The 24,758-nt window shown below is 37.9% G+C and overlaps 1 protein-coding gene across 6 annotated transcripts in view; it reads left to right on the forward strand.

Annotated features, from left to right (window-relative positions):
• LOC128013379 (collagen alpha-1(XI) chain-like) overlaps positions 1–24,758 on the forward strand; it is a 68,845-nt gene that overhangs the window by 34,682 nt on the left and 9,405 nt on the right. For all 6 annotated transcript variants that reach the window (XM_052596329.1, XM_052596331.1, XM_052596330.1 and 3 more), the window contains 31 exons: positions 424–477; positions 799–843; positions 1,210–1,263; positions 1,353–1,397; positions 2,425–2,478; positions 2,575–2,682; positions 2,845–2,898; positions 4,866–4,919; positions 6,741–6,785; positions 6,884–6,937; positions 7,018–7,062; positions 7,674–7,727; positions 7,810–7,863; positions 8,241–8,294; positions 8,404–8,511; positions 9,944–10,033; positions 12,343–12,396; positions 13,799–13,906; positions 14,122–14,229; positions 15,145–15,198; positions 15,465–15,518; positions 15,610–15,717; positions 19,370–19,423; positions 19,604–19,657; positions 19,794–19,847; positions 20,511–20,564; positions 21,030–21,137; positions 21,407–21,460; positions 21,629–21,682; positions 22,377–22,430; positions 24,699–24,752. In XM_052596329.1, the coding sequence (XP_052452289.1) occupies positions 424–477; positions 799–843; positions 1,210–1,263; positions 1,353–1,397; positions 2,425–2,478; positions 2,575–2,682; positions 2,845–2,898; positions 4,866–4,919; positions 6,741–6,785; positions 6,884–6,937; positions 7,018–7,062; positions 7,674–7,727; positions 7,810–7,863; positions 8,241–8,294; positions 8,404–8,511; positions 9,944–10,033; positions 12,343–12,396; positions 13,799–13,906; positions 14,122–14,229; positions 15,145–15,198; positions 15,465–15,518; positions 15,610–15,717; positions 19,370–19,423; positions 19,604–19,657; positions 19,794–19,847; positions 20,511–20,564; positions 21,030–21,137; positions 21,407–21,460; positions 21,629–21,682; positions 22,377–22,430; positions 24,699–24,752 (1,998 nt within the window). The remainder of the gene's footprint in view (positions 1–423; positions 478–798; positions 844–1,209; positions 1,264–1,352; positions 1,398–2,424; positions 2,479–2,574; positions 2,683–2,844; positions 2,899–4,865; positions 4,920–6,740; positions 6,786–6,883; positions 6,938–7,017; positions 7,063–7,673; positions 7,728–7,809; positions 7,864–8,240; positions 8,295–8,403; positions 8,512–9,943; positions 10,034–12,342; positions 12,397–13,798; positions 13,907–14,121; positions 14,230–15,144; positions 15,199–15,464; positions 15,519–15,609; positions 15,718–19,369; positions 19,424–19,603; positions 19,658–19,793; positions 19,848–20,510; positions 20,565–21,029; positions 21,138–21,406; positions 21,461–21,628; positions 21,683–22,376; positions 22,431–24,698; positions 24,753–24,758) is intronic.

A 24,758-nucleotide genomic window follows, 5' to 3' on the forward strand; every position in this document is an offset into this window, starting at 1 on the left:
CACATGCACGTATATATATATATATATATATATATATATTTATATATATATATATATATATATATATATAAATTGTTTATATATTAAATATATTTATATATGATATAATTTATATGAATATATATATATATATATATATATATATATATATATATATATATATATATATATATATATATATATATATATATATACATGATATTAAGTATTTATGTAAGTTATTAATCACTTATATTTTTTTACTTTTGTTTTGGTTACATAAATGCAAAATGAGCTTCGGTGCATGATAGATGTAACTTAGTCTTGAAACATCGGTGGAGCATGCATTTATTTCTGTTGCATGTTATTGCCTGTCGGGCATCTATGTTCTTAGAAATTCTTCTTAATCCAATCGAAGATCTTTTTCTCTGTCTCTTCATACAGGGTCCTCAGGGAAGGTCCGGTTTGCCTGGATTGCCTGGCGCAGACGGACCTCCTGTAAGTATCAGTGATACTGATATATTAAGTGATTCATGTCTGCTAAACTACTGATAGGTGATGACTAAAACATATTTGACAGCCCGTTGTCTAAAACTCTGACAAAGACCATAACCAAATCTTCTTACATATTTTGCTTGCTGGCATGATTCTATAGAAGCATCATAGCAAAGATGTATGTTGATTATGCAACTCAAGCGATTTAAAACACAATCTTTAAATATTTACAGCAAACTTTGAGAACTACAGTTAATGTCACATACTATACAAATACATCTCTTGCCTGTCAATTTATACTAATTATCTCTCTTTATTTTACAGGGACATCCTGGTAAAGAGGGTCCACCTGGAGAGAAAGGAGCTTTGGTAAGGAAACTTTTAGGGGAGCATTTATGCAGAATGTATACTGGTCAATCAGTTTTTTATATGCATTATTATTATTTTATGGATAAGTTATAGAAAATGTATTTAATTTTGTGATGATGCTAATGCCAGGCAGCTAAAAAGCAGCAAAAATTTTGAATCCAAATGTGTCTCGGAGAGCATTTAGTCTTGATCTTTTAGCTAATGTTTGTCCCTGACTTTGGTTTTCTTCTTTCAGATTTAGAAAACATTGTTTGAAAGTATCTGCTCAGTATGTTTAGCTATAAACCTCTTGCAAGGTTACCTCAGCCACAGATATTTGTTCTTCGCCGCACACATTTCATAATTTTTCAATGTTGTCACTTTCAGGGCCAGCCCGGCCCCCAGGGCCCCATCGGCTATCCTGGCCCTCGCGGTGTGAAGGTAAAGCATTTTTTATATTTGATAGAGATTTATTGGTGTTTTGTTGGAGTTTGTGATCTTTGCTTGATCACATGCTCTGTGTCTTACAGGGTGCTGATGGCGTTCGTGGACTGAAGGGAGGCAAAGGAGAGAAGGTACACAAAAATCCACATATTTTTTGAATGACGCTGCTAGAAGTTGATGCTTGCACTAAGAATCATTGCAGTGGCACTTACTGGTCACTAAATCTGCATTAAAAAAATCCAATAGCCACTACACGTTCTCTCCTCTTAAACATAATACTATAAGTGCTGTTTAATCATGCAGAGAGAATGTCATAACACTTATTCAAGACACAAAATCACTCCATCAATATTAAGTAGGTCCAGAGCTGCACAAACCTCTTCTTTCCCCTTCTCAAAAACCATTAAGACATTTTGAAACAAATGCTAATCTGAATCTGTAATTTAGCAATGTAGAAAAAACATGTTTGAGAATGAAACTCAACTGATGGTGGGATTGATGCTGTAGTGCCATCATAACAAGATTGAGTGTGTAGCTATGTCCACATCCATATAAATAAGGCATTAGTTGAGTTGACAACACTGTCAGGTGGTCACAAAGTTACATAATGAATCTTGCACATGCAGGCGAGAGATTTAGACGGATATTTGGTGACAGAGAATGAGAATTCAATCATAAATCAACAGCCATAATACCATGAACCATAATAGTTAGCATACCTTTAGCTGCTACTGTACTTTTAGCCGTTAGCAAGCATTTAATCAAGTGCCGTGAGGTGATCACAAAGTTGCAAAATGCATCACACGTGTCAAAAATTTAGGCTGTTGAATAAGAATTAAATCATAGATCAACACTCTGTATCATAACGATTAGCATACATTTAGCTGTTAGCTTACATTTAGCCGTTAGCACACATTTAGCAATTAAGTATATTTCAGCTGTAGTTCACTCTTCCCACAGTTTTGGTCTAATTTATTCCATATATACAATACAGCAACTTCTAGACTTAATGAAATCATTGACAGTGTTGCAGTATTGCATTTTTGTCAGTAGATGGAGATCTAGTACAATGCTAAAGAATTCATGGTGCTGCATTTATATGCAGAAGCTATAGCTTTATCACATTTGTTTTCCTAAATGTGTCATCCTACTTTTCAGGGCGAGGATGGTTTTCCGGGTTTCAAGGGAGACATGGGTCTCAAAGGCGACCGGGTAAATACACAGCATCCAGCCTTGCTGGCTTCAAGCCCATGCTAATTTAACCCATGAAGGACTGCACTGATTGGATGGTTTTCTGTGCATGTTTAGGGTGAGCTTGGATTGGCCGGACCCAGAGGTGAGGATGGACCAGAGGGCCCGAAGGGTCGTGCAGGTCCCAATGGTGAATCTGGACCCCTGGGACCTGCTGGAGAAAAGGTACATTGCTTGTTGAATACGGATTACCATTATTAGTTGATTACCTAGGCTCGGGGTGTCAGGAAGTGATGCCGAGATTGTGTTTGGAATATTAATATCAAATGATGTTTGTTTGTCCAGAGATGTTCTTGCACTAATGATCCTTGGCTTGTTTTCCACCAGGGCAAACTTGGTGTTCCGGGATTGCCCGGCTATCCAGGACGTCAAGGGCCAAAGGTATGCACTTAAATTGAACATGACACCTGTATCTGCATCACGATTGTTTCACTTATGAGCAAAACAACAACTTGGCTCATTAGCATGAACTAATGCCCTCCTGAGAATGCATTATGCATGCTGCACCGAGTGAGGCTTTTTTAAAACGAGCAGCTCATGCCAGGATTGTTCCCTGTGCTGTTGGGGATGCTGGTCACGCAGGCAGCAAGAAGAAGTCGGAGCACAGATGCCTGTGTCAGACCTCAGTGCCTTTCATCAACAACAGCATCAGCTGTAGCAGCAGTCAGTTACCAATCTGGCTCAAGCCAGCCCCAAACCAGACCTTAAGTGGCCTTGGAGGTTTAGAGTTTTCAGTTCACAATTTGATACATTGCTTGGTAAATGTATATGGAGTGCACATCAAAGTCATTTAAAATTTATAATCAGTATGTTTTGTCATAAAACATCCTAAAATATAAGATATTAATACTTGTTTATTTAAATAAAAATAAATATTTTTAAATCAACGCACTGTTTCCGCATGCAAAATGGTATACTTTCAGAATATGAATAGCTTAATGAAGTTAAATTTGAAACTGAATTGTCAACTATTAATGAAAACTCCATCACCAAAGAAGATATTATAAAGACAACAATGCCAAATTCTTTAACATTCATATTAACATTTATTAACTGAAGCTGGGGTAAAGGAGATGTTTTTCCTTCTTCTGTTCCTACAAAAAAAATCTATGTCCACATGAAAACACAAATGAAGCCAACAATGCCAAATTATGTAAATTAATTTTGTATTTTACTAGATTTTCTTTCATTCGGCTAAACCAACTGCGTGAGTATTTGTCTGTCAAACCAGTGACAGACGGAGGGAGTGTTCAGGGAAACCTTGTTTACTATTTTTGCAGTAGTCAATAGTGGAGTAGAAATTGCATTTTTCACCTTTAAAGCTTATCGTGAATTAGTTTAAATAAGATGGAATAAAGCCCAGTCCTAGCGAAGGTGCTGACTCCTTTGGTAGACTTATGGTCTCGTAAATCCACTCCTATTTCGAAGCATTAATGAACAACAAACAAGTGATGTGATTACAAGCACTTTGACATGCCATCATCTCTGGAATGGATTCAAACAGCCTGCCAACTCTCAAATTATCATGAAGTGCACTTTTGAAGACCAGCCATCACTGTCTGAGTGGTTACTGGCTTCAGAGTTGTAGCATTTTTTATAGAGTGTCATTGCGTATTCGTCAAAGTCTCACCTTTACAGTTTCATAATATCCTTTGTGGTAAATCAAATCTGATTTCTCTGTAGGAGGCCTGGCCTTAAAATGAATGTGTAAAACAATGTATTGATTTTCTTTCTTGAATGCTTATTCCGCTGCCAGGATTGAGGAACGTGGGTAAGCTGTTTTTAATTCACTGCATTGAAAATGAGAGAAAGAAACAGACAAGAAGTGTGAATGAGAGCGATTAAGACTCATCATTTGTGACTCTTCATCTTAAACTCTGGTTGTTTATCTGACTGAGTGGCCATTTGTTTTTGTCCAACGTCTGTTGTTTCAGTTGATTATATCGTCCTCTGTCCTCGGTGGACCCTTTGTATTTCAACACTGACAAGCTATCCCTTCCCGAAGCTCTCCTTTGCTTAGTCTTGTGCAAACAAAACAAGGAAACTGATAATCGAGATTGGCCTTGTTTATCTTGGGATATATCATACGCATTCAAAGTCTATCTTTCAACCGCTGAATTATTCTGAGAAAAAAGCTTGCCAACAGTGGGGACAATGCAGTCTCACAGCTATTTAAAACTCTACAGTGGAAGTATAGCAAAGCCAAGGATGCTAATACTAACAGATTGTAATGGCATTTAACTGTCGGAATCAGTAGGAGAGTCGGGACTCTTGGAGTTCATCCCTCGTTAATATGCAGGTCCTGCTGTCTTCTCTTCCTCCCTTAAGTCTTTTTCTTTGATTTGCAGGGTTCGACTGGTTTCCCCGGATTCCCAGGAGCCAATGGAGAGAAAGGAGGCAGGGTGAGATGGATTCTTCCAACCTGCTTTGTGTGAAGTGCACACTGCATTATAACAAACATATGAAAAAGGCTGATTGATTCCTTTTATGAAAGGATTTGTATGATGACTTTGTACAAAAACATGGGCACGAATCAATATGTGACTACAAAAGATGCTGGAACAATTGTGTTCATGGTGATTCAACAAAAATCACGCATCTGGAAAACTATTCACTTGCAGAAAGTGGGCAGAAGTGCGTAAATATGTTGGGTCAAAGGTCATCTGAATGTACTTTCCTTTACACAGACACTCACCATCACAGTTGCCTTTACATGTATAATTTTACTTAGGCTACTACATTTACATTTGCATTTGCATTTATCTTCACACGTAGACTAAACGTACTGTACCTTCACATTTAAGGCTGATTTACATGGTATTCAGTAAAATAGAGGTAGTGTCATCAAAATTTAACCCACCGGTTAAAAGAAGACTTGTTAAATTGAATCCTGTTTGAAATTATTCAGTGCCTGATTAGAGATCACTTTGTAACCAAATCACTTTGTTATATTTTATAGTATATTACCAAAGAAGATTGAATTAAACATTCTTGTTGTTGTTGTTATTTAGTTAGCTTTCCTTTTTCAAGCTGCCATTCAGTGTACTAGCTTAGCTTAAGCTAATTCTGTTTTTAAATGACATTTAATTTAGCTTACTTTAATTAGCTATTAATTGCATCATCAAAATTACCTCATTTAGAGAGTTAGCAGGATGTTTTCTCTCGTTAGCATATTAAGCTACATCAGTAGCACTGTTGTGCTAAATCCTTCCATAAGAGAGTCTGGATTTTACTGTGTACATTCCACTTAGATTCACATTTTAGAGACATTTTATCAAAGCATTGGGTATATACTGTATGTTTGTGACTAATTCGTTTACAGAATCCTAAAGATAAATTAAGTCTACAATTATGAAAATCAACCAAAGATTTACAACAAATAAAATAAAAACAATAAAGCAGTTACCATAGTAAACAATGGTGACCACAAAATAACCATGGTTTTGTACTTATACAAATTGTAATCAAAATGTCAAAAAAAAAAAAAAAACATGGTTAGCTACTACACATTTACTATGATTTTTTGAAAGGGTAAATAACCTACCAATACAGCTGCCTTGCTAGATGCAAGTTAAGTGATTTTTTTAACTAATATATTTTCCTAACTAGTAGAAATTCAATAATTCATCACAGTAGATGGAAATTACAACACATCCTAACTGAAATGCAGAATAATCATGGAGCAAAAAGTGCTATTGCTCTGCATATTGTACATCACACATGGAAAGGGTAAATTGTGCTGACCATCGATAAGGAAATCTAATAAAAAATTTCCCTTGATAGACCCTCACCGAATAATTCAATGGAAATCGCTCTTACTTGCAAACGAACCTTGAGTTTGTCCAATGTTGTTAATGGGAAACCTCTTAGCAAAATCAACTTTGCCCTAAACGTTTATGATTATTCATAACTAAATGTCAGGTTAGCTGCTATTTTCCCAAATGTGTAGATCCTGCCCATGAGCAGAGAGCAAAATGACAGTGTACTGTATGTGTGTATGTTTGTGTGCTTCTAATACACCTGCACCTCATCTGAAACAAATATTGCCGTGGCTCCAAGAAATCCTAGGGGAAGGTAACCAATGCTTGCTTTCCCCCATACACACTGCCATCTCATCTTGGCAAAAAGAACGGCAGCAACTGCAATGATTGCATTTGCTTTGTGTAGCTATTGAATTCACCCTCAATTTTTACCACACTCATTTTTCTTGTTTCTTTTCAAAGGGAGTTGCAGGGAAACCGGGTCCAAGAGGTCAAAGAGGTCCGACGGTATGTATTGCTTCAGCACTTTCCCCTTCCATTTTTACTTAATTTTGCTTTATTTAATTATGCAAGTCACCAAGCCCTAAATGTGCTGATTTTTATAGGGTCCCCGTGGTGCACGCGGTGCCAGAGGCCCAACAGGAAAACCCGGCCCTAAGGTACTACTTCCCTCAGACATTGTTTTTGTTAACACTTCCATTGCACAGTTCTTATGCTTTCCTCTCTCATTATCCAACAGGGCACATCGGGCAACGATGGTCCACCTGGCCCACCCGGTGAGAGAGTAAGTGCCACCCAGAATGCATTGGAGGAAACATTTTTATCCCATCATACCATCTACAGTGAGATTGTGTACGGCTTGAAGCGCTCAGAGAGGGTGCTTTTGCAGGAAGTGCAGTGAGGATTAGCTCAGCATGTGGGTGTACTCCAGATAAGAGGACTTACCACCAGACCTGTGTTTTCGTCTGGAAGCTATTATAGATTTATGAAGAGCTCTTGAGCATTAGACCATTGGAAGTCTGTTGTCCAAGGCTCACATCACTCGAAATCTGATGTTGCACTGTTTAGTTCTGCTGTGAAATCCTGTTCTTGTTTCTTCCTCTATTTTTCAGTGTTTTCCTGTTTATTTATTCGGTTTCTCAGGGTTTCTGTTGACTTTACCTACATTGTGCTTAGTTTCAGCTTGTAATATTTTATTAAAGTTTTGTTATCATGAGTATTTATAAATTATGCTTCTTTCCTTTTACTGAGATTATAAGACAAAAGATTAGGTCAGAATAAACATTAATTTATTTTAGTTCACTTTTCAGATTCTGATATTGCAATTTGCACTCTGCACTCCATTGTTACCTTATTTTGAAATAAAACAGCAGACTTTTCACCATTCTTTTCCAGGGACCTCAAGGGCCCCAGGGTCCCGTTGGTTTTTCAGGACCAAAGGGCCCCCCTGTAAGTACCTGTCTATCTATACTCTTTTAGATGCTGACAAATTTGACATTTACAATATATTTCATCTTGTTCTGTGTTTTAGGGACCACCTGGAAAGGATGGGCTGCCCGGTCACCCCGGCCAGCGGGGAGAGACTGTAAGTGTTTCCGATCACTCACGCTTATAGATCACCTAAACAGTCTAAGTGATAACCTATAGCAGACATCACTGATCAGTTACTCCAGCAAGAGTGTGTTCAGGGACTGAATGAGCTCAGCCCACTTCCTCTGAGTTATGTGTAAATCTGAAGGAGTTATGGAGGTTCTGTCTGAATCAGGCAGAGGCTTTATTAATGACATGACCGAGCAGGAGATGGTTATTTATCACATTTAAGAGCAATAAACTTAGTGGGAATTACTGCAGCTACATTTTGCCTGTGAAACTGTGACATATAAAATCCAGTTGTACTTGATGGTCCACCAATAGATGGTTGCTTTTCAGGCAGTAAGTGTTTTTTGTTTTTTTTTACCCTAGGGTTTCCAAGGCAAAACTGGCCCACCAGGACCTGGAGGTGTTGTTGGACCACAGGTAGGTGTTTTATGTTTTTTGCATATTATATACACATATGCATATTATTTGAGATAAGCACAAGGATTTGCCTATTAATCGCACAAATATGTCTGTAATGGCTTGAAAGGGTCCAACAGGAGAAACCGGCCCTGTTGGTGAGAGAGGACATCCTGGACCCCCTGGGCCCCCCGGAGAGCAAGGTCTTCCAGGTGCTGGTGGAAAAGAAGGTGCAAAGGTGAATGAGGTTTATGTTTACATGACTTTCAGCCAAATAGAATATAAGGAGAGCAAGTACAAACAGAAATTGAGTGTCTTGTTATCAATAGTTAAGTTCAATTTCAAACCTTTCTTATTGAAAAACTACATAATGTAACAACAAAAACAAAAAGTGCCCAGCAGGCAATGTCAAACAGAACTAAAAATGATGTATTATGACTCCCAGTTATTATATCTTTAGGACAAAAGAGCCAGTGGAGATCAATACGTTGATCAAACTAAGAACTCGTTCTGTCCAAGTGTATCCAAGTTTTCAAGAGCTATAACGTCCGTACTGTGGAGAATTGCCGAATTCCCTTTGTAAATAGAGTCTAAATTGTTAGTAGACGTGGCTTTTAATGCTGAACTGAATTTCTCTGAGTGTCCAACCTTCCTGTCTCGGTTTCAATTTCTGCCACTCCTAAACGGAGACACTTTAATCAGCTGGATCGGCCCACTTCAGACGGGCTGTCAGACGTGAGTGAACACCCCGGAGGCAGATTACGCTGCCGCAATCTAAGCGGTCAGACTCACGGTCTTCCTGCAGTCATTTTACTGATTCCGCTCGTTGGTTTCTTCATCTTATTAGCTGAATATGACACTTTCAGTGGCCCAATCAAAATGCAGAGATACTGAGGTCAAGTGGAGGTCGTCTTTCAAATCTCAAAATTCACTCTTGAGTGCCTCATGCAGGCCTGTCTGATTGCAGTTTATCGTTCGAAGGCACTTGTTGGCCCCTCAAGACACTTTAATATCCTTAATACTTGTTTTAGGCAGGCTTGTTTTAATTGTTCTGAAATATTAACTGTGTTTTTTTATTACATTTATTTGGCGCTATCAATAATGTACACTATCGTTCAATCATTTGTGCTGTTTTTGATTGAAGAAATGCAGACTTTCTGAGCATAAGAACCAAGAACATTAAAATAAATCTATTTGACACCAATGTTTGAATGGTAGTGTACACAATTCTGTCTTTCAGTTGCAATTAGCGTAATGAATACCAGTTGGACATATTACATTTTATTTTCATAAAATCCTTCCAGGTTCCTATTCCAGCTTAATTCTTTCAAAAACTGTTGGTCCAAAAAACTTTCTTGGGCCTGCAAATTTTAGTTTCTGTTTGTCAGACCAATTTAAGATAGAAGGATTCCATGAAAAATCTCTTTGAAAACATTTTTCATTATCTAGAATTTACACACTTTAGTTTTAATCATGCTGTGGAGTCAGAGATAGTAATGGAATCGACCTGCCAGCACTGGCGATGCTGGATTCGAAGCTAGCAATAATTCAGGATCATTTCATCAGTTCAGAGCTCATTAGCATCAGCTGAAAATTCATTTTGTGTAAATTTTCTGTTAATTATATTTGACGTCCAATAAAGTATTCAATTGCCAACTGTCTGTCCACAGGGAGATCCAGGTCCTTCGGGCAGTCCAGGAAAAGACGGTCCTCCAGGACTGAGAGGGTTCCCAGGAGAGAGAGGTCTTCCTGGAGTGACGGTAAGATCATGCTCCCATCACGAATAAATCGCTGCAATAAATCCTCCTAATCTTAGAGGTAGACAGAGAGTAAGACAGCAGCCCAGGCTCATTACATCCACAGAATTGGACTTCAATACACTCCACAAAAACTTGAAAAGGGCATATAACCTCTAAAAAAAGCTAACTTTGCATTGTTTAATGCGGAGATACATTACGCTAATTTGATAGCTGTTCACGTTTTTTCCCTTTGCCACCTTTTGAAGCTGCTGGGTTGTTGTCTTTTATATGTATTATTTGTCCAGAGAATGATTTAATTGGAAATGTTGCCAATTAGATTTTGGGAGACGAGGTTGTTTGTTCATTGTTGCTGTCTGATCTCAAGGTCAGTGGCAGAGACTGGCTCTCCATGCACTGCCTGATTGTTTTCTACTGGGGCAATTTTTTTCCTCTCTCTTAGGACAGCAACAGTCATTACTGAGACCACCGTGTGTGTCTGCCCTTTTAGAGAGGCTGTCTCAAGCCCTCACTCACAAAGCATGAGACCTGACACACACACAGATGCACCTATAATAACATTCATGAAACAACTACATGATATTTTATATTAGTTTCATACTAGCATATAAGCATAGTTTATGGGACCAAAAGTTATTTTACTCTATGTGGATTCAGAAATCTTCTCACATATACACACATGAGAGCTTTTGTCAGCTCTTTGATTTTTACTGTGTCCCAGTTGACAACTGTCCTGTGAGAGAAAAAGGGGCCAGTAAATATCAATCAGGTAGAGGCAGAACCAGCAGGCAGTCGAGTTCTGTGGATTTCTCTCCCATATGGGAGATTAATGAAAGCCACAGTCAGAAGAGACCAAACTCGCTGTCCGTTTGCACTGTGGTTTGTGCGGGTATAAAAATCAGCTTAGAAGCAGTAGAACTCAACAGTCTATGTTGTGGGTGGAAGTTCTACCATAATTTCTTCATTACATAATTGTGCTTACTTTCAGAAGTAGTTCATTAATTTAAAAGTGACATGACACAGCCAAGTATGGTGACCCATACTCAGAATTCGTTACTCACATTCATGTTATTACCAACACAGTATGTTAATTTTTCTAGTTAACTATACAAGTGCCAAAAAGGACAAAAAGTGCCATAAAAAGGGGTCCACTAGTGCACTATGTTTCAAGTGAGGAACAGATTTAAATTTGTCATAATCTATCTGTGTGACAACTCATGAACCAAATATGGTGTCCATGGTACGGGATGGATGTGAATAACATTAAATGTCACTGATATGACTTCAGAAGATGGAGAATTTGGAATAAATAATATATATGGACTGTTTATAGTGCTTTAAGGTGCTTTTTGGCCCTTTTTGGGACTTTGAAAAGGTTCTTTCAAAGTGAGAGTTTTAAGCAACATGAGGGTAGGTATTTTCTTATTTTTGGTCAGCTATTCCCATTAATAAAAAGCTTACAATAGTGTTGGTGAAATCTGAGATCACCATATCTCTGGACGTATTCATGAAATTGCAGAATAGGAGTTCATAGGAATTCATTAGAGCATCATTCTTTCAGGATTTTGTTTTTCCCATAGTGTTCAAGGTAATATTTGAAGCAGTTAAGTTTATGGGCAAGAAAAAGAGCAGGAGTAGAGTAATTATGATCATGGGCTGAGAGTAATAGTTCTTCTAAAAATGATAGATAGACATTTTGTCATCTCAAAAACCCTTTACCGTCAATTCATTTGAAACTCTTTCTTTGTTTCATGTAATGAGTTTCATTAAGTATAAAAAGATATTTTTTTCAAAACAATATCATTTTTGCACTATATTCCAAGTTTTCTGAAGTCATACAATAGCCTAAGAAAAAGTCAGAAATTTAAGCTGCAGTTCTCAAATAGCCTATCTTCCATAGATTCAAACTTAGCACGAGAGATGCCTAAAATTAGATTTAATGTCAATAATGTAGACAAACACCAATGGTTGTCGTACATCAAGACTGGTCACAACACATGAAAGAACTGAATTTTAAAAAAGCACAACCACAAACACTTTCAGTATGGATTCTCAAAAGCTTTGAATGTGAAATCTCCATTATGTGTTGATCATATTATGTGTTGATCATAGCTAGATTTGTTTGCTCTGGCACGGTGCACTAAAACCTACTGTACATGTTTATATCTGGCTCTGTGCATCTATAGATGACATGTTGAATAATGCGCAAGAGAAAACAATGAATGCTGACACTTTGATATGAACCTTCTTGTTAGGCCTATTTACTCACTCATATTTTGTTCTTCTTTTTCTTTCTCTTTTGCCCTCTGCAGGGTCCATCTGGTTTAAAAGGAGCCGAGGGCCCTCAGGGCCCACCTGGTCCTGTTGTAAGTACTCTGTATCCTTGGTTTCCCATCATTCAATGCGAGTAGCTCATTCTCCCAAAAGCAACATTCAATATTTAGGAGACTGAGAGGGTTGAGAGGGAGTGGTCAGGAAGATCTAAGACTCAAAAACACCATTAAGGATTTTAAAAGTGTTCTTCACCACCGAACACAAGCACAAACAAAGAAGAGTGTACCGCTGATTCATACTCTCAATAAACAAGAAATACCGAAGCAAACAGATTTGGATCAATGTCTCCCACAGTGCCTCATGCAGTGGCATTAGTTAACACTAGAGGGTGTGATGGTGACCACCAGAGTGTCTCGAGATAAATTCACTGCACTGGTTTGTAATTACCTTACCTCCTCTTGACATTTTGTACCATAGCCGTTTCATTAGATTTAATGTGACGGGCATGACGCTGAATGTCCTCAAGAGTTTCTCGAATTAAAACCACATTCTTTTCATCACTGATTCATTTCTCTTAAGGAAAAAAAGATAAGTATTATCACCCTATAATTGCTCTTTTTCAGGCCTTGACAGTGTGCTACCAGATTAGAATAGAGGGATGGAAATTCATTGAGGAGTTTTATATTCAGCTGTGTCAGTCCTATAAAGGATACATTTGCATTTGTATGAAGATGTAGGGGTCTACCAATTAAACCATGTTTAGAAAAAGAGGTGTGGCGTCAATGGGCTAGTAAGAGCAGATTTGGCACCCAACAGGAAGAACAGCTTGTGCCAGTGTGATCATCCACACACTGTTGTATAGAAGCTTTTTGAACTTGCCATAACACAGTACACAGGTTTGGGCAATTTCATTCACATGTGTTGAAGATCACTATCAGGTGCACTTTGGTGCATATACTGTCCCGCATGGCTTGTACCGTGGATACGATATGATACGATATGATACCACACATTTATCAGCTTTATTAAGGAAAGTTGTGGGACTTATGATTTAACACTTATTACGTTACAAACTTACAACTTACACTCGGAACACCGTAGCAACCACATAGCAACCCCCTTATATCAACACAGACTTACAGTAAACATAGTTTTACACAGAGCCCTTCATGTTCGGCTGGTCTGGAGTCATTTTGACAGGGCTTAAATTTTTAAGCAAGACTTGATTTTTCGGACTAGAGTAAAATGATTCAAAAGCAAAAGCTCCTCATTTGGATTTTCAGGACTAAAAATACATCCTTAATAGGACGTGGTTTGGTGGTTGCTTGGGAAAAACTGGTTTAATCCTTTGTACATGACTAATGAGTGAGGTACGCCTGATCTTTAGAAGCATATTAATGTGGTCTACATGCTTCAATAAATTAGACTCGTGTAGCATGTATATGTCTATGGAGTATCTACGTGTCAAATATGTTAAATCACCTGTTGTCATAGGGTTCCCCTGGTGAGAGAGGAGCAGCAGGACCTGCTGGCCCCATTGGTCTGTCTGGACGCACTGGACCTCAGGGACCCCCAGGACCTGCTGGAGAGAAGGGTGGACCGGTAATTATTCTGATTAGACATAAAAATGGTCAATTTGTTTCTTATATTACAGTGACATTAAAAAGTTTAAGGTTTCTTATAGCAAAGCAACTGCATAGGCTCCACCTTAGCATCACTTATGATACTACTATTTACAAAAAAAGGTTATGATTAAGATTGCAATTCGGAATGTGATTTTGCACAAGCTGAAAAATCTTTTTATTTTTTTTGTTCAGGGAGAGAGAGGTCCCCCAGGTCCAGCTGGTCGGGATGGAGTACAAGGTCCAGTTGGTCTGCCAGGTCCAGCAGGACCTCAGGGTCCACCTGGAGAAGATGGTGACAAGGTTAACTGCAATTTTGATTCACTTTAATACGTTTACACAGAACAGAGGGGATACATTACATTACCATATATATATATTAATACACTGCTTTTCTTGATGTGTCAGTTCCTGAAGACTATTCACAGCCACTAAAACACGACTGTAATGGATTTCACTTCATCTTTACTTTAATTTAGAGGTTTTCTGTCAATTTCTAAAGCTACATTAACAGGTTGTACACGGCTAAAAAAAAAACTAAGTAGGAGTGAAATGAAAGAGTTTTCAGAAAATATATCTTAAATAGATTTCAAGAATAAATCTCACTAAAATGTCTTCATTTTGTCCTTAAAAAAAACTATTTGCCAGTGAGGTAAGAAAGAAAAAATACACTTTATTCAAGAAGAACACTTTTACAATGTTGCTTCTTACATATTGTACTAGAAAACAGGAATATTATTTATCTCCTATCACTTTAGTATATCTCACATCTCTTCCCAGAATTACTTGCACTCACTTTTAGGACAGCGATCAATCTTTATCATCACAAACACACACTGCACGGCCATCTCTCAGTCACTCTACCTTGCCGCCAATCCATCATCATCAGCGAAGGCCGCCTATAATCAAATTAGCGCAGAGTACCATAAACGTTGTCTCTCCATCAGTATCTTCTAACAAGCTTCATGAGCTTACGTGCAAAGAATATGTTGTAGAAATGCTTTATTTGGTCATGTCTGTTAGTTCAGAGACAATATTTAGCATTTCATTTACAGTAAAACTAAATGCATGTTGACGGCAATGTCATATCTTTTACTGCACAGTAAATGGTTTACTTTCACATGGAGCTTCTTTCAGTTGTGTGTGTGTGATTTATGTGTTACATAGATTTAATAAGGCAAATTGGATATTGCATGACTGATTTTTAAACCTTTTCAGGGAGAAGTGGGAGAACCAGGCCAGAAAGGAAGCAAAGGTGACAAAGGCGAACATGTGAGTATATTCAATTGTAAAATCCTTAATTATACACACAGTACGATTTGCATTCAGAATCAGTTTTGCTTAAAAAGCAATGACTGAAAGATTTTCACATTTACCATCATGTTCAACTTAAAATTAACTAACTAAAAGCAAATAATTTCCTCAAAAGTACAAAAAGAGACAGTATTTGAATTATTAAGGAAACAGAATTTCTTAAGATTCCCATCTCTTAGTACAGATCTGTTGTTTTGATTATGTTCTTTTATTGTGTCCATTAGGGTCCCCCGGGTCCACCTGGTCTTCAGGGAACTGTTGGAGCTCCTGGACCTGCTGTAATTCTTGACTGCACATACAAAAATCTTTTATTTGTGACATTTTGCATATAATGAAATGCATCTCAACTCTGACTAATGTCTTTTTCAGGGAAGTGATGGTGAGCCAGGTCCTCGTGGACAGCAGGGTATGTTTGGACAGAAGGGAGATGAAGGATCCCGAGGCTTCCCTGGACCTCCTGGTCCCATCGGTCTGCAGGTGAGTGCCGCTGTGCCAATGACGGCCCAAATATGTTTTATTTTTGTGTAGCACTGAGTCCCCAGTCCCATGGTAACTCAGACTAATGCTGCACAAACAACATTAACTGGTGGCCCTGGGCAGTAGATGCATTGGGAGGTGTTTGGGATGTGAATTGATTTCCTTTTGATTCCCCCTCTGCTGGAATCGCCCTGTAAACAAGTACAGACTCAGTACAGACATGCAAGAGTAGGGTCCAGTACATAAACCGTTTAAAACCAGATGGTTTGCTGGTGGTATAATTACTACCAATTCAATTCTGCTACTAATTAGAGAATGTATTAGAAGTAGAAAAGGTTTTGTGCAATATAAGTCCCAAAATGTTTGCACGGTAATTTTACCTAGAGTTTAGTAATCTATATATATTTATGCATTTAAAGATATATTTGCTCAATAAGTTGTTGCCATTATTGACTGACACAATTCTTGACCAATTAAAACAAACATATTCAGACAAATTCAGTCATATTAATTTTTATTGATATTTTTATTTTCTTTTTTATGGGAGAGTATGAGTTCTCAATGTGTTAAAATAATATATAAAAATATATATACACAAACCGATTCCAAAAATTTTGGGACACAGATTGTTAATAAAAACAGAATGCAATGATGTGGAAGTTTCACATTTAAATATTTTTTTCAGAATACAACATAGATGACATATCAAATGTTTAAACTGAGAAAACGTATAATTTTAAGGGAAAAATAAAGTTGATTTTAAACTTCATGGCATCAACACATCTCAAAAAAGTTGGAACAAGGCCATGTGTACCACGGTGTGGTATCCCCTCTTCTTTTTATAACAGTCTGCAAACGTCTGGAGACTGAGGAGACAATAGGAATGTTGTCCCATTCTTGCCCCAACCTTGTAATACAGGTTTCTAGGTGCTCAATGAGTTCCCAAATGTTTTCTATGCGTGGAAGATCTGGACTGCAGGCTGGCCATTTCAGTACCTGGATCCTTCTTCTATGCAGCCATGATGTTGTAATTAATGCAGTACTGTATGTGGTCTGACATTGTCATTTTGGAAAATGCAAGGTCTTCCCTGAAAGAAACGATGCCTGGATGGGAGCATATGTTGTTCTAGAACTTGGATATACCTTTCAGCATTGATGGTGCCTTTCTAGAGGTGTAAGCTGCCCATGCCACACGCACTCATGCAACCCCATACCATCAGAGATGCAGGCTTCTGAACTGAGCCCTGATTACAACTTGGGTTGTCATTGTCCTCTTTAGTCCGGATGACATGGAGTCCCAGTTTTCCAAAAAGAACTTCAAATTTTGATTCGTCTGACCACAGAACAGTTTTCCACTTTGCCACAGTCCATTTTAAATGAGCCATGGCCCAGAGAAAACGTCTGCGCTTCTGGATCATGTTTAGATATAGCTTATTTTTTTACCTATAGAGTTTTAGCCAGTGATGTGATGGGGCATCCAGTATGGTTTTCCAGCCTTGACCCTTACGCACAGAGATTGTTCCAGATTTTCTGAATCTTTGGATGATATTATGCACCGTAGATGATGAGAACTTCAAACTCTTTGCAATTTTTCTCTGAGAAACTCCTTTCTGATATTGCTCCACTATTTTTCGCCGCAGCATTGGGGGAATTGGTGATCCTCTGTCCATCTTGACTTCTGAGAGACACTGCAACTTGAGAGGCTCTTTGTATACCCAATCAAGTTGCCAATTGACTTAATAAGTTGCAAATTGGTCCTCCAGCTGTTCCTTATATTTACATTTAACTTTTCCGGCCTCCTATTGCTACCTGTCCCAACTTTTTTGGAATGTGTAGCTCTCATGAAATCCAAAATGAGCCGATATTTGGCATGACATTTCAAAATGTCTCACTTTCAACATTTGATATGTTTTCTATATTATATTGTGAATAAAATTTAAGTTTATGAGATTTAAAAATTATTCCATTCCTTTTTTACTCAAAATTAGTACAGTGTCCCAACCTTTTTGGAATCGGATTTGTATAAAAAAAATTTATGTTTTTTTAGTCTGCATTTATTTTATTAAAATACAGAGTTATTTTTATAATTTGAAATAAATGTATTCTTTATTGTAACAGCAAATATTAATTTATAATATTTTTTATAATTAGTTTTTTTTGCACCTGTCAACGAATATACTCTAGTAGTTTCAGTGTTGTGAAACATACAAATCACAGTCATGTCATGTTTGAGTGGTAAACACTGTATTTGTAGAAGATTTATATTAATCATCTCATCTCTCTCTTTTTTTTTTTTTATCACATTACAATCTGAAACCTGAAGGTTCTGCCATTTCTCTATCTATCAATTAGCTGATTCCTCTGAAGGCAAGTCATTGCTGTAATGGAGTAACATCGACTGCTCCTATAGTCCTCTTACGCCACCAAATCTCAGAGCCATTTGATACAATTGAGTTTTAATTGGGCGTAATGCACTTCCATTTGGATTTCATTAATTGCATTTAGTGACCCGGTCCAATAGACATTAGAGCAGTGCACTAACACCCTTCAGGCAACTCCATGAGTGTTCATGTTAATGGTCTCTGACTAAGGGCTTCTGCCCCGATGAGATCTATTACCAGTCAGCGAGAACGTGTTGGTCTGCCAAGTCTGCAGGGCACGTGTTGGACGAGTAAATATCAGACAAAATTAGACTTTAGATGTGCTCACTTCTGACATGTTACGGTTAGCGAAGAAACGCCTTTGAATGAGCAGCGCAATTAGGGAGTAAATGTCAAGAATCAAACACATATGATACCGGGGTCACATCCCTAGCTTGTGTATTCTCCAGCGCAGCTGTGTTTTATCCGAGGTCTCTAATGATATAGTGCTTTGGACTTCAATGCTTCTGTGGTTACTCACACTTATGGATGTTTCACCTTTTCTGCTGGGTAAAACATTTAATTGGCAATTAATTAAGCTTAAAAAAACGGTTAGAATTTTTCCGATAGCCCCTTAGTGGTACACTGCTTGCCTTCTAACTTCTTTTTGGTGGCCCGTTTTATTCTCACAATGTTCCGGATTGTGTTTCGTCCTAGGTGCATTTTTAGGGAGTAATAGTGTTTTGATGGGGGACATGTCCTTCCCCAAATGTTCAAATAAAACTTGTTCCGCTCTGGGGAAATATATTTGGTAAATGTGCATAGATGGGTTTCTGTGCTGGGTAAAATAGCTTTCATATTGTGCTTAGTGTTGAAAGTCCTCTACGTTTTTCACCCCTAGCCATTCGCCGCCTATGAAAAGGTGACAAACAATATAGTGTTCACACTGAACATGAGCTAAAAATCTGACAAAGGATATTAGCTGCTCTCTTGGATTTCAAGAGGACAGACAGCGAAACTCAATAAACACTCCTGTACTCCGCCTCTGCCTCTTCCATTTGCCATATGGCCCTTTTGCCTTTCTCCGCCAATTCTGAAATGAAGCATTATTGCTGTCCTCCGGTAACTGCGTCTGAGCCAGATTATTCTTCTCTTTTCATCAACGGGACCATTTCGGTGCCTTACAGCAACAGTGTGTCTTTGCACATTTCTTTGCACGGCTGCTGATGTCAGTTTATGTTATTATTATAAATGCACATAATACAAGAATATTCATTTGTTTTTTTTTATAGGGTCTTCCTGGACCATCTGGTGAGAAAGGAGAAAATGGAGACGTTGGTCCTATGGTAAGATGTTTTATCCAATTATTAACTAGTTATTAATTATTATAATTTATTTATCTCTTTAACTGCCTTTGATGTGACTTTATATGATTTGGTCATTTATTCACATTATGTTATTTTATTTTTTATGTATTAATCTACAGCTATTAAGTCTCAATTGTCTCTCTTCTTGTTTCGCCACAGGGTCCCCCTGGCCCACCTGGTCCCAGAGGTCCTCAAGGTCCTTCCGGTGCTGACGTAAGACCATCTCTCACCATTGAACTTCTTATCCTATCAGCAAATCCATTAATTACACTACTTTGTTTAACTAAATGGCTCTAGCGTTAATGGTTTTCATGTATGCCGCTTAACAAATCGACTCCATTTATTGAAGGGTCCACAAGGTCCTCCTGGTGGAATAGGAGGAATGGGATCTGTAGGTGAGAAGGTAAGAATATTCCCATCTTTGGTGTTTATTCCCAAAAATATGGTTTCAAATCTCTGTTACAGACTTCATTCATTTATTATTGGTGTCATCGTTTTTGTCTTAATTAGTTTAACAAAACAATCCATGTGTACATTACCGCCGTTCTGATAAACCCCCTCAGTTTCACAGCTATTTGGCAGGCCTACAGGCCATCAATATTTAACGCTGTAGCTGGCTGTGGAGATGAATTTAGAATATGTAACAGGTCACCATGAGGTTACATCCATTTGGAGCCAAACGTTATGTCCGCTATAGACCAGCTAAGCTAGAAAACAACCAAGAAACAACATGCAGTTTTGTTTCGATAATAGTACTTATGATTCATTCCATTAGAATCCACTTGACATCTCTGATCTTCAGTCATTTGTCAAAAACATTGAAGATGACGTATAAAGCAACAAAATGGTAGTGCTGCTAATTGTCTGAAGTTGAAGAAACTAAAGTTAAATTTAAAACTTCCATTAATGTTTCCATAATGTAAGTTCAGCTTTAATTTCAGTATGATTTGTTTGCATTTTGCCTACCTGAATGCTCGAAATTCTGGATTTCCAGTCAGATGGAACATCATATAGCACAATTACATGGTCTTGTGTAATAACTTATAACTTGCAATATTCTTAACAGGGTGAGCAAGGAGAAGCTGGAAACCCTGGACCTCCTGGCGAGCCTGGACCTGGGGTAAGTGAAGTTTTCGAGAGCGATCGGTGTGATGGTGCGGGTAATCACTTCCTGTAAGCTTCTCTGGCTTTATTGATTGTCTCAAATTAAGCAGCCACACTAAGTGAGTGGCTAAATTGCAGAAATGCTTCCAATAAAGGTGTTTCCTTTCCTTATATAATGAAATGTTTAATACAGTGATGTTTGCAATATAATATTTCTCACACTGTTGTCAGTTAACTTTATATCATGAAGAATAAAATTTCTCTCAAACTTTTAGAATAAAGGTGTGTGTTTAATATCTAAATTACAGCCTGTCAAAACTCTTAACCTGTCAATACCGACATGAATGGCTGATTAACTCTTTTGAATTGCTATATCAAAATGTAGAGCTTGGCTGCACTCATTGTTCTCAGGGTGCTTTTGTTCATGGAGTGCCTCAGGGCTCTTTATTCTGCCCTTTCATCTTTGTTATATATGCTGCAGGGCCCAAAAGGTGAGAGAGGAGAGAAAGGTGAAGCTGGTCCCTCTGGTGCTGCTGGACCTGCAGGTCCCAAAGGACCCCCTGGAGATGATGGACCCAAGGGTAATCCTGTAAGTGTGACACAACTAGGTGAGGTCTTATGCATGTATAAACGGCATGAAAAGTTAGATGCCACTACAGCAATGAGGTGAGCTTTACTGAAAGAAATAGTTTTTTTTAGATGGATTATGTCAATTAAATATGAGATTTCAATTAAATTGAAATGATACTGTGCCTCTGACTGATACATTTGGTTTTGCAGGTCCTAATATTTATTAAGGACACTTAAGTAATTGATACATTATTCTGTTAAACCTGTGTTTTCAATCTTTTACTACAGGGCCCTGTTGGTTTTCCTGGAGACCCAGGTCCACCTGGTGAGCCAGGTGTTGCTGTAAGTGCCAAAATCCATCACTAAAAGTCCTGTAAATTATTATAATATTATATCATACCATTGATTTTGAATTATTAAAATGTCTTTGCAGTGTAAATTGTCAGCAAGGCATTTGTTTAGTTTTTCAATTGTCAATTTATTTGTCTCTGAAATATTGTGGATTATCAGGGAATTGATGGAGGCCCAGGAGAAAAAGGAGAGGATGGAGAGTCTGGTCAACCTGTGAGTATCAGCATATTTAGGTGGAATACCTTTGACTATAGGTTTTTTTTGTTTGTTTGTTTTTTTGACTATATGTATGACTTCTATTATTATTTCCTGCTGTACACATTAAATTGTAGAGCATTGTTTTTTTCTTTCGTTTTTTTTCCTATAGTATAAGTATATATACAGTACAGATAGATTAATAAACTGCTTTTGGATATGCAGAAGTCAGACATAATTGCCTGAGCCTACAGTGGCAGCCCATAAATTGCAGTCCTTATTAACATTTATTATTGTAATTTGGATTTTCCAGTGCAGGGAAATTGGTTAATTTACCATTAAATTCAATGTATCTGAATCTAGAGGTTTACAAATGTGAACGTCTTGCATTGAGAGTCTCACTGCGAAGCCCATTTATAAGCTACAGTTCTATGGAGGTTTGTTTTGAGCAACAAACTTTCACAAAAATGCATACAGCTACCCTTCTCTAATTAGAAGTTTATCCTTTTTAAATCAAACCATTCACACAGCATAATAATTTTTGCTTTTGAAACAATCAGTGTCTCTTTATTGTGTTCAGTATATTTTTGCCAAATTATAAAAGACAGTTTAGTTGTGAAAAGTTTTGTTTTAAACCTAAAGTCTATTATCTACATTAGGCTGGTTCATTTGTGTTGTTATTGATTGAGTTTCTTCCTTCTTTCTGTTTCAGGGTCCCCCTGGTCCTTCTGGAGAAGCTGGCCCACCAGGACCTCCTGGCAAAAGAGTATGCGTAGTCTTCTCTATTTTATTTTAAGCAGCATCTATTTAGCAGTTTTTTTTATATCCCTGGCATGGAAAACAAGTTTTCCTAATGATCAATATTTTGTGTTTTCCAAGGAATAGACAAAATAGCATTTCTCGCTAAGAATGGAACAATAAACTATAACTGCTATTGATTGTATGGATTGAAGATTCTGACCTGTGCGAAACAGTCACCATTTTTATTTAAAGACTCCTCCTCATCAGCACAGATAATCGGTTTGTTTTTCCGCCTGGGTCGCACTATTCAATGGCAAACCGAAAAAACAAAGTCCTTCACAGCACGATGAATAGTGCATACTAAATCATCAGTCTGAAATCGAAAACAGCGTTTAAACGGCGTCTGAGCCAGAACTCATTTCCTCCACTGCAGTCCTACATCTCTCTCAGGATGAAAGAAGAAAATCAGTCCAGACGTTATATTGATCCCTGGCCTGTTTGAGTGACAGCGATGAGGGGACAGCAGTGTAAAGGATGTTACAGAGGAGGAGGAAATATAACTGTCACATTTGGGACAGGAATTCGAAATCCTCTCCCACTGCCACATCAAGAGAAATTTGTTCTGCCAAATGACACCTCGTCGCCTCTCAGAAAACAGGGTTGTTTCGCCAGAAAGTTAACTTTTTCAATTTAGATTGTATTGAGGCGTTTCTCACGGCACTCTATCAAACCGGCAAGTGAAATATTATTATCATCTCTTGTCTTGTAGACAATATAAATTTTACTGCATTTACACTGAACTTGCAGGAGATTTTTTGCGATCTTCATCGATGCACAACGTCATATACTTGCATTTTCACAATTTAGTGGTCGCGTGTTTCTGATATTTTGGACCTCTTGTTTATTTTTGACTGGACCAGCCAGACTGGGTGATAATATGAGTGCTGGACCCCCTATAGTACCACTTTGCAGTCTCTAGGGGTCATGGATCGTTTGGTAAAGACTCCTACTATAACTATCAGGCAAACAGTTCTCCTTCCATTTTATTAGCCAGCCCAGCAGTGCTATGCTATCCCATTATTCCTCCATAAAGCTTTATAGCATCTCTTTTCACACACATCCATTATTCATGCAAAATGGAGAGAAAACCCCACTCACTTTCCCAATATGCTTGATGGAGCTCTCCCTGGAAAAATTATACATCCTATCAGCACATGAGGATAGCAATGGCTGACCAACTGTGGCTAGAGAAACTTCCATATCATCAGCAAAGGTGTTTAAATCCTGCAAGAGGAGACTGATCTCGTGGAATTAAGTCTCCTGCATCAACAATTCCGGCTAGAGCTTATTTTGCATCAAACAAAGGGATGTTCTGCTTTCTCAGCATTTTACCGACTGCGGTTGGAAATAAATATGGAGATTCCTTTTGCGTATTCTCTCTCTCTGTTTATTTCTTTGACTCTGTTCAGTCTTGGACCCAAGAGACTAGGGAGTCTTTCAACTATCTTGAGAATAATTGGATTTGGTGAATCTTTCAGCTGTCATTAGTTGATTCCTTCCTGCTCTTCATTAAATTAAAATCACACAAGGAAGACAAGGGCCAATTGTCAAGCAGATTTGATCTCAGTAACTGTACAGTATAAGATCAAAAGTCCAATTAAACAAATGTATATTTTCTCTAGCAGTGGTTTTACATTATATGCTAATTTCAAACATTGACTTCAAACCATCTTAAATTTGTTATTATCACCATAACTAAATTTTTTTTTTTTTTTTTAACAACCTTGTTACGTAAACACTTCAAACAAGGTTTAAATATGAAAGGAAGGTAGATTTTAACAGAAAAGTGGAAATATGTTACCAGGGCAAGGGTATTTTTCAGAAATGTCAGACTGGGGCAAGCTATAACATTTTATGTAGTAGAAATCCAATTTTTTTTTTTTTTTTTTTTTGTACGTTACCTGTAGCATTTTTTGCTGGACATAGTTTACATTTTTTTCCCGGATGTAATGAGAGACATGTTCAATAACCATCGCTTTAAGGGAAATGTTTTTTATAGCCAATTCTCTAAGGAAATATTCACTAAAGTAAATATGTGACAACTAGCCCCAGTCAAGTTTACAAATAACAGAATGAGTATATGCTCGCACAAAAGACCTTCAAGCGGATCCATTTGCCCATTAATAGCCATCAAGTAAGATCCCCGAAGGGCTACCGTGATGTCTCACCGTGACCTTTTCCCCATTTGTTTTACAGCCTAGCAGAGAAAAAATCTCCTTTTCTGTATCCGCAGGGACCCCCGGGGGCTTCTGGAGCTGAAGGCAGACAAGGAGAGAAGGGCGCCAAGGTAACG

The sequence above is a fragment of the Carassius gibelio genome, chromosome B24, assembly GCF_023724105.1.
Source record: "Carassius gibelio isolate Cgi1373 ecotype wild population from Czech Republic chromosome B24, carGib1.2-hapl.c, whole genome shotgun sequence".
Taxonomy (NCBI): domain Eukaryota; kingdom Metazoa; phylum Chordata; class Actinopteri; order Cypriniformes; family Cyprinidae; genus Carassius; species Carassius gibelio.